This window comes from Oreochromis niloticus, linkage group LG22 (genome assembly GCF_001858045.2).
Source record: "Oreochromis niloticus isolate F11D_XX linkage group LG22, O_niloticus_UMD_NMBU, whole genome shotgun sequence".
Classification (NCBI taxonomy): Eukaryota; Metazoa; Chordata; class Actinopteri; order Cichliformes; family Cichlidae; genus Oreochromis; species Oreochromis niloticus.
In genome coordinates this window covers 9573175-9584428 of record NC_031985.2, presented here as the reverse complement: position 1 = coordinate 9584428, position 11254 = coordinate 9573175, and the positions used below count along the sequence as shown (strand labels likewise).

General features: G+C 41.3%; 1 protein-coding gene across 1 annotated transcript in view; it reads right to left on the bottom strand.

The window, feature by feature from the left end:
- Nucleotides 1-6145: 6145 nt before the first annotated feature.
- Nucleotides 6146-11254, bottom strand: part of pou2f2a (POU class 2 homeobox 2a) — a 100738-nt gene continuing 95629 nt past the window's right edge. The window contains exon 16 of the mRNA XM_025902393.1: nucleotides 6146-6213. Coding sequence (XP_025758178.1) covers nucleotides 6161-6213 — 53 coding nt within the window. The 3' untranslated portion in view covers nucleotides 6146-6160. The remainder of the gene's footprint in view (nucleotides 6214-11254) is intronic.

Below are 11254 nucleotides of genomic sequence, written 5' to 3'. Positions count from 1 at the left end.
GTGTAAATAATAAAATTTATGTTCGCTGACTGATTTGAGGTCCAGCTCGCTGTCACGACATCCTGAGGGGTTTTATAACACCTGTGCTCTTCCTTCTAATGCCGGCTGTGATGAAAGGCCTAATAATGACACAGTGTTTCCGCCTCAGTGTGCCCCTTAGCTTAATGCGTCTCCTCTGCTGCTGCTGAACTTTTGTTCAACCCAAGGACGCATCAAGACAAACAGAGAAGGTGAAGCGTGAACAGTCTTGTTGCATCTGGTTTGCCCGGCACAAAAACAAAGAATCCACGTGGGCTCCTTTGAATGAGGAGCAAATATTCTGTTAGATTTTGCTCCGAGATCCCTGTGCAGAGCTAACAGTGCGTCTTGATTTACAAGAAACTGCCCTGCTTACTGGAAGGAAAAGTGAATTATAATATAATGCAAAAACAACTATTTCTCATTTTGCCAGTGAGCTTTTAGTCCTGAGAAACCACAGAATGCATTGAGCTGTGTAGGTGGGGAGAGGCCACTGTACGGCAAGAAACATGCCATATGAATCAAAATACATCCTCCCACCAAACCTTCGTTCCTTCGTTAAAAATCTGTAGTTTGTGTTCGCTCTTTAGTGTGCTACACACTTTGAACCTTCAAGAATGAGATGTGCTGAAAAATTTAAATACTCACTGTGGGCATCACTCACTGTGACTTAGCAGATTCTAATCTTTACCAAAGCCTTTTCACACATGAGCTGCAGCTTTGAAACCAATAAACAAACATTTCCTACAAATCCTTTAACCTGCTAGCTCCCCAGTGCAGGAAATGGTTTGGTGAATTCACAGTAAGCGACCTGACATGGTGTATCCTGCCCTCGCTAACCAAGTGGAGTATTTCCAGTGGTGAGAACGTTTCTAAGGTGGTACATGTGAAAAAACATTTTCTCAACAGAGACCAGAAAACCGTGTGAAAACTGCTTGTGTCTATTTAAGAGATAGAATCATTGTATATAGAGTGCCATCAGATTAGTGCAAAGTTATGGAGATGGGCAGACAGTGTACTGGGCTGGGTGAAGGTGAAGTTTCCACCAATGAAAACGCTACTTCCAGATGAACAGAAGCAAGATTTTGGGATTCAATCTACACACAGCATCATCCCTGTCTGGGGGACGTGCTGTTGGAAGATTGCACACGAGCAAACAACTCTGCCTACCTTTGCAAACAAACCCGAAAACCACAAGCAAAAGAATGGATGGATGGGTCCTAATGAATGAGTCTAATTAGAAAGATAATACATTTTGTAAATGGAAATGATGGAAATTTATTCAGGAGTTGCTCTCGTACACTGCTGAAAACTGTTAAACTATGAATAATTATATTTCAAAGCCCTTAACGAGCTTCAAACAAACAATTACTATGCTGGGGTTACTCCTCTTATCAAGGCTAAGGAAATAAACGGGGAAAATGTATCTGTCTGTCAAATGTTACATGCAAATCTCTCAGTGGGTATCTGTGCGTTGCAAAGCTCCAAGCAAGAAATTCAAGGACAGTTCAGTCATTTGTTGCAGAAAGCAGCTGAAAAGCACAAGAAGGTAACACAGACTTTGAGAACAAATGTCTGTGTGAGTATTTCTTCCACAGAATTTCAGTCTGCGAGCTGTGATGAGTGTTTAGGCCTGGGCCGCAGTGCAAATAATAGTTTGTTGATCAAACAGGCAGTGTCGAGGGTGGCCTTGTCGGGGGATGCAGACCACGACTGCATGTGAAAAGCAATGGCAACAAAAGCCCAGCAGGAGATCTGACGCTACATATGGGTGAATAGGTGGAGTGATTGGGACTAATTAATCACCAGAGTCACTATCACTTCATTAGAGGTGTTAATGACCCCATATTGCCGATGAGGTAAAGTTTGCGACTCATTTCAGACGCAAAAGCTCCAGCTTTTCCTTCGCCTACTTTTTGCATTTTTTGTTCCATTTGCCAAACTCCACATGGAGCTCTGTTCACGTCCTTATTTGTTGTTTCAGAGCCAAGTGTTTTCTATCTGAGGAAATCTAGCTTGTTTTGAAAATGGAAAACAGGCCTGAGGGGGCAAATGGTAGCAGAGCCACACCCAGAGTGATCAGCACGCACTCTCAACAACAGAACTGTAAAGGGAGAGGCCTTTTGACACCGGCCCATCTGCATGCATAAGAAAACACTGCCAAGCACACCCAGTAGAGGAGTAAAAATGAAGCAGCGAGCATGTTCGTGACAGCAGAAAATGTTTGGAGGGGAAAGTTTCTCCGAGTCCCTGTTTTTTTTTTTTTAATACTAAAGATGGAGTGACATTTTCCATGTCGTGTTCCTCTGCTCTGCACCATGACAGTATGTTAGTGGAATAAGGAGGCCCTTGTCTGTGTTTCTCTGTGTCTGTCTGTCTGTCTGCCCCCTGGCTGGTCAGATGATGTGTCTGTCTTTTCTTTATGGAGGTCTGTCTCTCGGCAGCTCTTGTCTCTCGGTCTTGGATGTGCAGATAAGACAGAAAAAATGGAGGGAAGAAAGACACAAGGAGAGGTTTTTAAAGGAGGATAAAAAATAGAGGTCAGGAGAGGAGAAACTAGCGAGGATAAGTAGAGGGGGAAGGGGGAGAGAGGGAGTGAAAGAAAGAAAGAAAGAGAGTGAGAGAGAGTGAATGGGCCCTTTGTGATCAAAAGGCTTGTTTATTTTCTTGGCGCTTGAACTCTTCAGGAGCCACATTGGGCCTGTCTGCACTGTCTAGCTTGCGTCCTCATCGCCTCCCCGACAGCCCAGCAACCAGCCCTGAATTCACCGAGAGGAGCCGGGCCATCTCAGAACCAAAACAAGCACATCAAGCACGGAAAAAAAAGAAGGTTTAGACACTTGAATCACTCGAAGCACACTCAGCTAAACATCCTGAGCACTCGAGAGGTGGTAGGCATGGAGAAAGTTCATTTCAGATTGAGTCAAAACAAGAGTTTCTTAGGTGTGACGCCTACTTTGATTTTCTTTTCCCTCATCGGGTTCCTTTGGTAAAAAGTAGAAGCTAGTCATTCGCGTACAACTTGTAAGTAAATTTACTTCCATTTTACGTAGTGAAAACACACATTTCTGCATTACTGCACGTCTTTGATAGATGACAGTCTGACAGTCATGCTGATTTACATTTTACTTACTGTGGGAATAATAAATTGCGATGCACTGTTACAATGTAGAGTGTATTTAAATGCACAATTTAACAGAAATGAAGTCTTTGTAAACTGTTGTTGGATCTGAATATGCTTTCAAGTTTCCAAATATATCGACTATTTATCCTAAAAATGAAAAGGACCAAAAAATCGTGAGTTTAGAAAAAGGGTTCATGTTGCAGCTGTGTGTTATTTTTTCCAATGAGACATCTAAATAATGCACAATGTGAGCAAAAAGAGACACATACACGACTTCATTCAGCCTCATTTTCAATAACTGCTGCTTGCGGCCTTGTCAAACCACATTTTCTGTTAAAAGTTACAAAAAAATCAGTTACAAATACACAAAAATTGGAGGTTAAATTGACTTTATGGTCACCTCTGCTCTGGTGTGACATATTGCACAAACCAAACTGCAAAATTTATCTTATTATAGTCCACCCAGTTCTGTTTTATTGCTTATCACAGACCTTGAGGATGAATAAAATATAAAATACTCATTTTGAACCTTGGAACAAAATAATCAAGGTCTGTCAGCTTTTCTAGTCTAGCTTTTTCCAGCTTTGCAAAAGTGGACCTTGTTCTTTTTTAAAAATGTCAGATTCATTTGTTTCTATCTGCACGAAACACACAATTTGTGCATGAATTTATACACTAGATTACATTCTCCAGAATTCACCTTGGCATACTGTGTATTTTTTTAGAAACTTTGTGATCTCTAAAGATTCATATAAAGCCCTGTGTAACATTTGAGTTTCTTTGCTTCTTCTTTTCTGACGAGAACACGATGCCTTGATGTGGATATGAAGTGCAGATGGTTGGTTCTCTTTGTTTCTGCTGGTGTGTTGAGTTATTCTGCAGTATATCACGTATAAAGTACACAAAGTTTGGGTTTTACTCAGAGTGAGTGGAACTTAAGATGAAGTAAGCTTTTAAATATCAATGTCTATTAAAATATACTAACTCAACTTTGCCTCTGAGCTGAATTCCTAGAACCAGACACAGCAAAACTCCTAATTACACTCCATCATAGTGCATTGAATTATGTTACTTTAAACATCACTCCACATCTGGGGGTTTGCATCAGGCAGACACAGTCGTATGCATTCAGTCTCACTCGGACACAAACACTCTCTGTTCGCTGCCTCCCCCATCTCTCCCTCTCTCCCCCCTCAGTTGGTATTCACACATGTGTAATGGGATTAACACGCTGCTGCGCCGGGGGAAAGGAGAGAGGATAGAAAAGGAGGAAAAAGAGGAAGGTGAGGCCATGGAAGAAACGGGGGAGGTGGAGGAGAGAGATGAGTAAGAGTGAGTGAAGGGGCCAAAAAGGGGAAGGTTGAGGGGGAGGAAAGAGCGGGGTTCTGAAAAGGAAAACAAATGTATAGAGGAAGGAAAGAAAGAGAGGTGGTACAGCTCTTTCCATTAGCTTGTTATTAGGCTACAGGAGGTCACAGAGGACGTTGCAGGCTCATTTGAAATTCAGGGAGGACACCTCCCTCCAAACTATCTCCAGTTCAAAGTATCTGAGTAATGAATTGCGTTTATAAGTAAACACCAGTCTCATTAGTGATCAGTTTTTCAGAGGTGAGAATTCATGGCAGTTTTAAAAAAAGTTTTAAAATAGGTTTTAAATAAATATGAGCATAGGTGCTGATTAGATATCAAATAATTAAAAGTGTATTTACTTATGCAGACTTCATACTCTTTAAGTGAGCACACCAAGCTTTTAAAATACCCAGTAGAAAAAATTCTACTGTTAACTGAGAGTACAGTAGAGCGTCATCTGCAAAATGATTAAAGTGCTCAGTAGAAAACTTTGATCCTTGCCTGAAATGTTTCCAGTCATCTTTTTGCAACTTTATTATGGTGCATTAGTGCTATTGTAAGTCTGAGAGTTTAGTGGGAAGGCCACACTTGGAACCTCAGAGTCATCTACATGACATCATGGTGAGTCCAACTGTTATTTGAAACCTCTGATTCAAACTTCAGCACTGTTTTCTGTTTGTATGATGCACTTTGTGTGTTTTCTATGTAAGGTCTTACTTTCACAAATGTCATGTGAAAAACTAAAATACCAAATAAATGTACCTGAGCATTTCCTGTTATGGAAGGAAATAAAAGTGTAAATACTCAAGGTCAGGGCAAGCCCCTCAAAACTGCACTACAGCAAATTATTGAATTACTAGTGCAGTACTAGTAGTACTTTCATCTAGTTATTTTTATTTTCTGCCACTTTATTCCTCTGTTTCAATTTAACAGAATTAACATTTTACACAAAACATATAAAGAAAATGGATTACACATTCAGTGTGTACTTTTCTGGCTTGCGACCTCTAATAAAATCCAAGCACCTGTGTTGTTTGTTTTTTCTTTTTTGTCCAGAGAAGATATTTTCCTTGTTCTCTGTCCACCAAGCATCATAAAGATATTAAAAACAAAGATGTTGTGTCGCATTGTGTGAGTAATCACTCGAGAGATTTCTTGCCTCGATACTGACATCGCAACAAGTAACCATCTCCCTCTTTGCTGAGTTTCAAAAATGGCATTTTTTTGCATTTTCTTGAAAGAGATGCTCCCAATCGAGCATGCAGTCTGATGACGTCACATTTTAGTACCTGCTCTGATTGGTTGGAACCCTGGCCGAGTAGGGCCTGTACCAACTCTGACAACTGAGGAAGTTCGGGGTCTCTCCAGGTATCCTCAGAAGTTTCTATGCAGGTGCTGTGGAGAGCATCCTCACACAGAACATCGCATCCTGGTATGAGAACAGCTGTAAGGATCAAAAATCTCTCTAGAGAGTGATCCGTATTGCAGAACGCTGCTGGAGGACTACTCTCCCCTCCCTACAAACATCTACACCGGGAGATGCTGGTCTAGAGCACCTCAGATATTGAAGGACCCGCCCCATCCCAGCAACAAACTGTTCCAAATTCTGCAATCAGGCAGAAGGTTCCGCATCATCCAGGCAAGAACAGAGAGACTCAAGAGGAGCTTCTATCCCCAGGCCATCCAGGTCCTAAACCAGAACATGATCCTGGCATCCAGAGCTGCAAACAGGATACATTTATTACAAATATTGTTATACTAACAAAGAAAAACTAAACATCTGACACAATGATCAGGAAAGTGCTGGAGGATCAGGTGAAGAGACCAGGCTGCGAGCGAGTTGGCCACGAGCTAAGCTAAGCTAGCGAAACCCTAAAGACAGAGTGAGTGAATACTGCGAATATAATTAGCGGGTGAATTCAAGAGAGAGTGTGCTTTGGACAAAGCACATGAAGATTAAACTATGAAATAAGATGTACATATATCTTTTAATTAAACTTGGCTATGCAGATAAGCTACACAAAAACACCGCTGTGCGCTGAGAGGCAACATGAAGTGAGAGCACCACCCAAATCCCATGGAGGTAACATGAGTTTTGTGTGGATTTAAAAATTACTTTACAATCATTCAACATGACTGGGGCAACCTGGTGGCCTTCAGGTTTAAGTAGCCTACCCATTTAAATCCATTTAATCATCACCACATCTCCTGACTACTTTCTAGTAGTGATTTAAAAAATCCTATAAAAATAAACAAAACAAAAAAAGAGTTGTATTTCCATAAACTGTGGATAGTTTACTTAACACTTTTTAAGGAAAGAATTAATTTTTTCCCGCAGAAAAAGTTAAAAATGAAACCCAAACCATCTGCAGTGTTAAACATTTCAACACTTCCTATGATCTTGTTTTTTTGGGTCATATTTCATGCCAAAGCAGTGTTTCTGATATGCATCTGAACTTTTGAGTTTTCTTTTGAAACCAGTCATTAGGGTAGATTAATTAAAATGTCAGCGTCCTGTTATGGCGTGGAAAGGAAACTGTCTGAGCAAAGGTGTTCTCACCGAGTTGTACTAACGATGAAAGCGAGAGAAAAAAATGGGAAACAAAGAGTGGACCCACCGGCAGACTAATCAGGCTATCTGTCCCCCGATCAAATGCCGTCTGTGATTAAGAGATGACTTAGCTCTTTCATTATTTCACTGTGGAATGAAGTTTTTTAACATTATGAGTAGAAAAGGCTTTGTTTCCACTTCCTAAATGACATTTAAAAATTATCTGATTCAGTGTGGACAGCATAAGAAAGAGTGTGTTTCAAATCAAGAACCGATGCCCAGATTTAAATTTATGCTCATGAATTATGAATCTGTCCCACACACACTCTCATCCTGCAGTGATGGCCACTTGAATTTTCTTTTAAGCTCTTTCAAAAGTTTTGTCACTAATGAACTGCCATAAATTATTGCTCCGCATAATGAAGTGCACAGGAGAGACTCGCACACTTATGAAGTGGTGGGAAGTTGGGGGGAAAAAAGCCAGCTTTTAATTAGAAGCAAGTTGAGTCTTCTGCAGAGTGACGGTGGAGTCATATTCAATAAACTTTAAATGTGAAGAAAGAAAGAGACAAAGAGAGACCACATTCAGTCCTCGGAGGGGAAGAGGGACTGCAGAAAGGAATGTGAGAGTTATATTTGACCTATTTGCAGTCCTGTGCCAAGTCTGTAATGGAGAGAGAAGAAGAAGTAGAACATGAGTAAGGGGAAACTGGAGAGGGAGAGCAGACAGACGAGGGGAATGAGCGAGTGAAGGAGAGAAGTGTGAGTTGGCAGGACGTGAAGAGAGGGGGGAGAAGGAGATGTTAATGAAAGAGGAGGAGTGTGAGGGAAAGAGTGAAAAAGAGAGAGAGAGGGGATTAGGAAGCGGAGCAGCCAGCAGTCAGTCAGTCGGACTGAGAGCGAGGTATGTGAGGAACGGTGTCAGTCTATATGGAGCTCAGTGTGCATGTGTTAACAGTCTCTTCTGACTATCTCTGGAGGAACTCCCTCTTCCTATTGGCACCATGCACCGCTTCCTGCTATATTACACTCCATAAATACCCAGACTGCTCCGTCACCCTTCAGTATAGAAACCGACTGTCTGTAAGCTAAAGGAGACTGCAATCCAAGATGATTTTCTTTAATCTGCCTCATGTGCTTCATATGTTTCTCAGAACTGCTTTCAGCAGTCCAGCAGAATGTGTTTGGACTTGTTGAGTTCAATTAGGTGGGCCTCGAGGGTGTGCCAAGCTTGTAAATAAAGCCGGGTAGCAAGCCAGATTGTTGCAGTAGCTGGATTTCTCCACAGCTAATCTACAACAGAAAAGGCAGAGACTGTGAAAAGGTTACATTTTCAGTCAAGATTATAAGGAAATGATCATTTACGTACTTGTGAAGTATTTACCTCACTCATCACACTAAAGCTAATATTCTTCTGATCATGTCTTTTTTCCTCTGATGATTTTTTTTCTTTGCTGCGTTTCAGTAAATGTAGCTTTTGTTCTCAATTTATCTGCTCCAGCTAAATTTGACTTGTGGTGGCAGAATGATGCAGACACATCAGTGCAAAAGCATAAAGGCAAAAGCTGATATCAAGAATCAACACAGCACTTTAACACAAACTTTAAATGTGCATCAACACAGAGACAGAATAAATGTAAAGCTCCACAAACTTTTTTTGACCACTAGAAGACTGACAGAGACATGTTTACTGTGTCTGAAATCTCACACTTGTTAAGTGCGCCGTGCTAGTACTGTGTTGGACCAACGTTTGCCTTCAGCACTGCCTTCATTCTCTGCAAACGAGGTTCTGGAAACATTCCTTAGAGATTTTGCTCCATGTTGACACGATAGCATCACACAGCTGCTGCAGATTTGCTGACTGCACATTCATGCTGTGATTCTCCCCTTCCACCACATCTCAAGGTGCTCTGTTGGATTGAGATCTGGTTACTGTGGAGGCCAGTTTGAGATTATCGGACCTTTGTGACATTGAAGGGTTAAGAGGGGTGCAAACTGGTCAAAAAGTGATAGACATGATCAGCAATAATACTCAGGTGGGCCGTGGTGTTTAAACAATGCTCAGTTGGTACTGCTGGGACACAGTTTGCCAAGGAAACACCCCCCACACCAAAACAACACCAGCCGGACCAATGCAGGATAGATCCATGCTTTCAAATGCAGCAGACATCTAGACTCATCAGAGCAGGCAACCAGTTATGCTGCCTTCTTATCAGCTTGAAACTGTCTGCCAGTTCTCCTCTGACCTCCGACATTAATAAGATATTTCTGCCCAGAGAACTGCTGCTCACTGGATATTTTTTCTGTTTTGGACCATTCACGGCGAGTCCTAGATGTGGTCAGCAATTTGTGAAACACTTGGACCAGCCTGTCTGGCGCCAACCACATGCTCAGCAGATCCTCTTGACCATGTCTATATGTCTAAATGATATACTGCTAGGTGACTGGCTGATTAGATGTTTGCGCTAACGATTAGTTGAGCAGGTGTACTCAATAAAGTGTCTGGTGAGTGTATGTACTATGATCCTACACTGCTTAGTGATTAAGACATCATTTCTTGAGAATGGCATTGCCAGAGGCAAAGAGAAATCTTTTATTTAAACACTTAAACTGAAGACTGATTTACATTAGTGCTTACCTATTTGCAGATCACTGATACACTGCACTAACATATTTATGCCCAGATATCCTCTGCTTGCAAAGTCTAGTTTTGTGCTGGAAACAGTGTACACTTGCTGCACAGCAGCGATCCTGCACTCTGGAAAATGAAGAGTTGAGAGAGACACAGCCATCACATTAATGCCAAAAACCCAGAGCATTGCAGGAGATTTAAACTTCGAGGCTAAAACAACCCATGAAACCCTACGCAGTAACCTGACATACACCTCCCTAGAAATGTAAGTACACGTTACTTCAAAGCAACCCACAACAAGCACGACTGGCCTGTTCAGTCATTTCCCCCGAACTGACTGGAAGAGAAAGCACGAACTCAAAAAGAGAAACCCCACCGCCAACTAGTGTTTTGGCATGTCGCGCACTGCGCTTGGAGAGCAACGCAGGCACACACTACAGAAATATAAATCTTGGCAACGGCGTCGGCCATTTGTGTAGGCTACGCCGTAGGCTCTATATAGATTCAACACAGAAGCCTAAATTAAGCTTTGTGGCGCAGATGCCAAAGGACATCCTGTGCGTGATTTACCCACGCCAGCTGCAAAGACGAAATGTCAGGATTTGACATCCTGGGAATAATTATAGACTGGAATCTACCTTGGATGGGTAATTTCAGTTCAGGGCTGCACTTTGACAGTTTTAGTTATTAGTTATAACCAAGACAAAGTGTTTGGTTGGTGGCTGATAAGAAAAAAAAAGTATAAAAAAGTGAATAATGAATATTCAAAACTGAAAACACATTAGGGTAAAAGATTAACATCTAATTATATAATTATTATATATGTTATTATGTTGTATTTGAGTGAAAATAAACTACATTCTAATTCAGTAAAAGGACTAGATGTTACAATCCCTGATAATGCATTGCTTTAAATGGAGTAAATCTTGAGGGATGGCTGTTATGAGGAAAGGCAGCCCAGAAACTTTACCAGCAGGACACATCGTTATGCCTCAACTTTTGGTCTTTTACACAAGCTAATCTGCCATTAAAGTAAAGTAAAATCACACATCAAACAAAAGCTGAGGACTAAAAATAAGCGATTTCCCTTTTGGGTGGTTTGTGAGATTGTTGACTTAATTAAGGCTAAACACTTGTTTGAATGTTCAGGATGTCCTGATTTCCACTGACTGTAATTCACTGTCAGCAAACTCAGTTAAATGTAAAATGTAATTTAGCATCGATGCTAACAGGCTCGTTGCCTGGTAGCATCTCACAGTAGCTCATTCAGGAGATTTTACTGTCTGTTGACAGGAGAGACAGAAAAGTATGTAAAAGTCAACGGCGCTAACATGGTGACAGGCCAGTGAAAATAGTAGTAGGTGCTTGTATTCACTACGTTGTTGATTTAAATGTCTGTGGCTTGGATGCAAACTTCAGTCTCAGGAGTGTGTTTTTCCTCTAGTGGAGGCTTTTAACCTTTCTGTTCAGCACTACATTTATCTGCATGTCACTTTCTCCCCCTCCTTTTCCTAAACTCCTTCACTTCACTTCACCTCTCCTTCTTCTTCTCCTCTCCCCTCCTGTGTTTCTGCTCCTC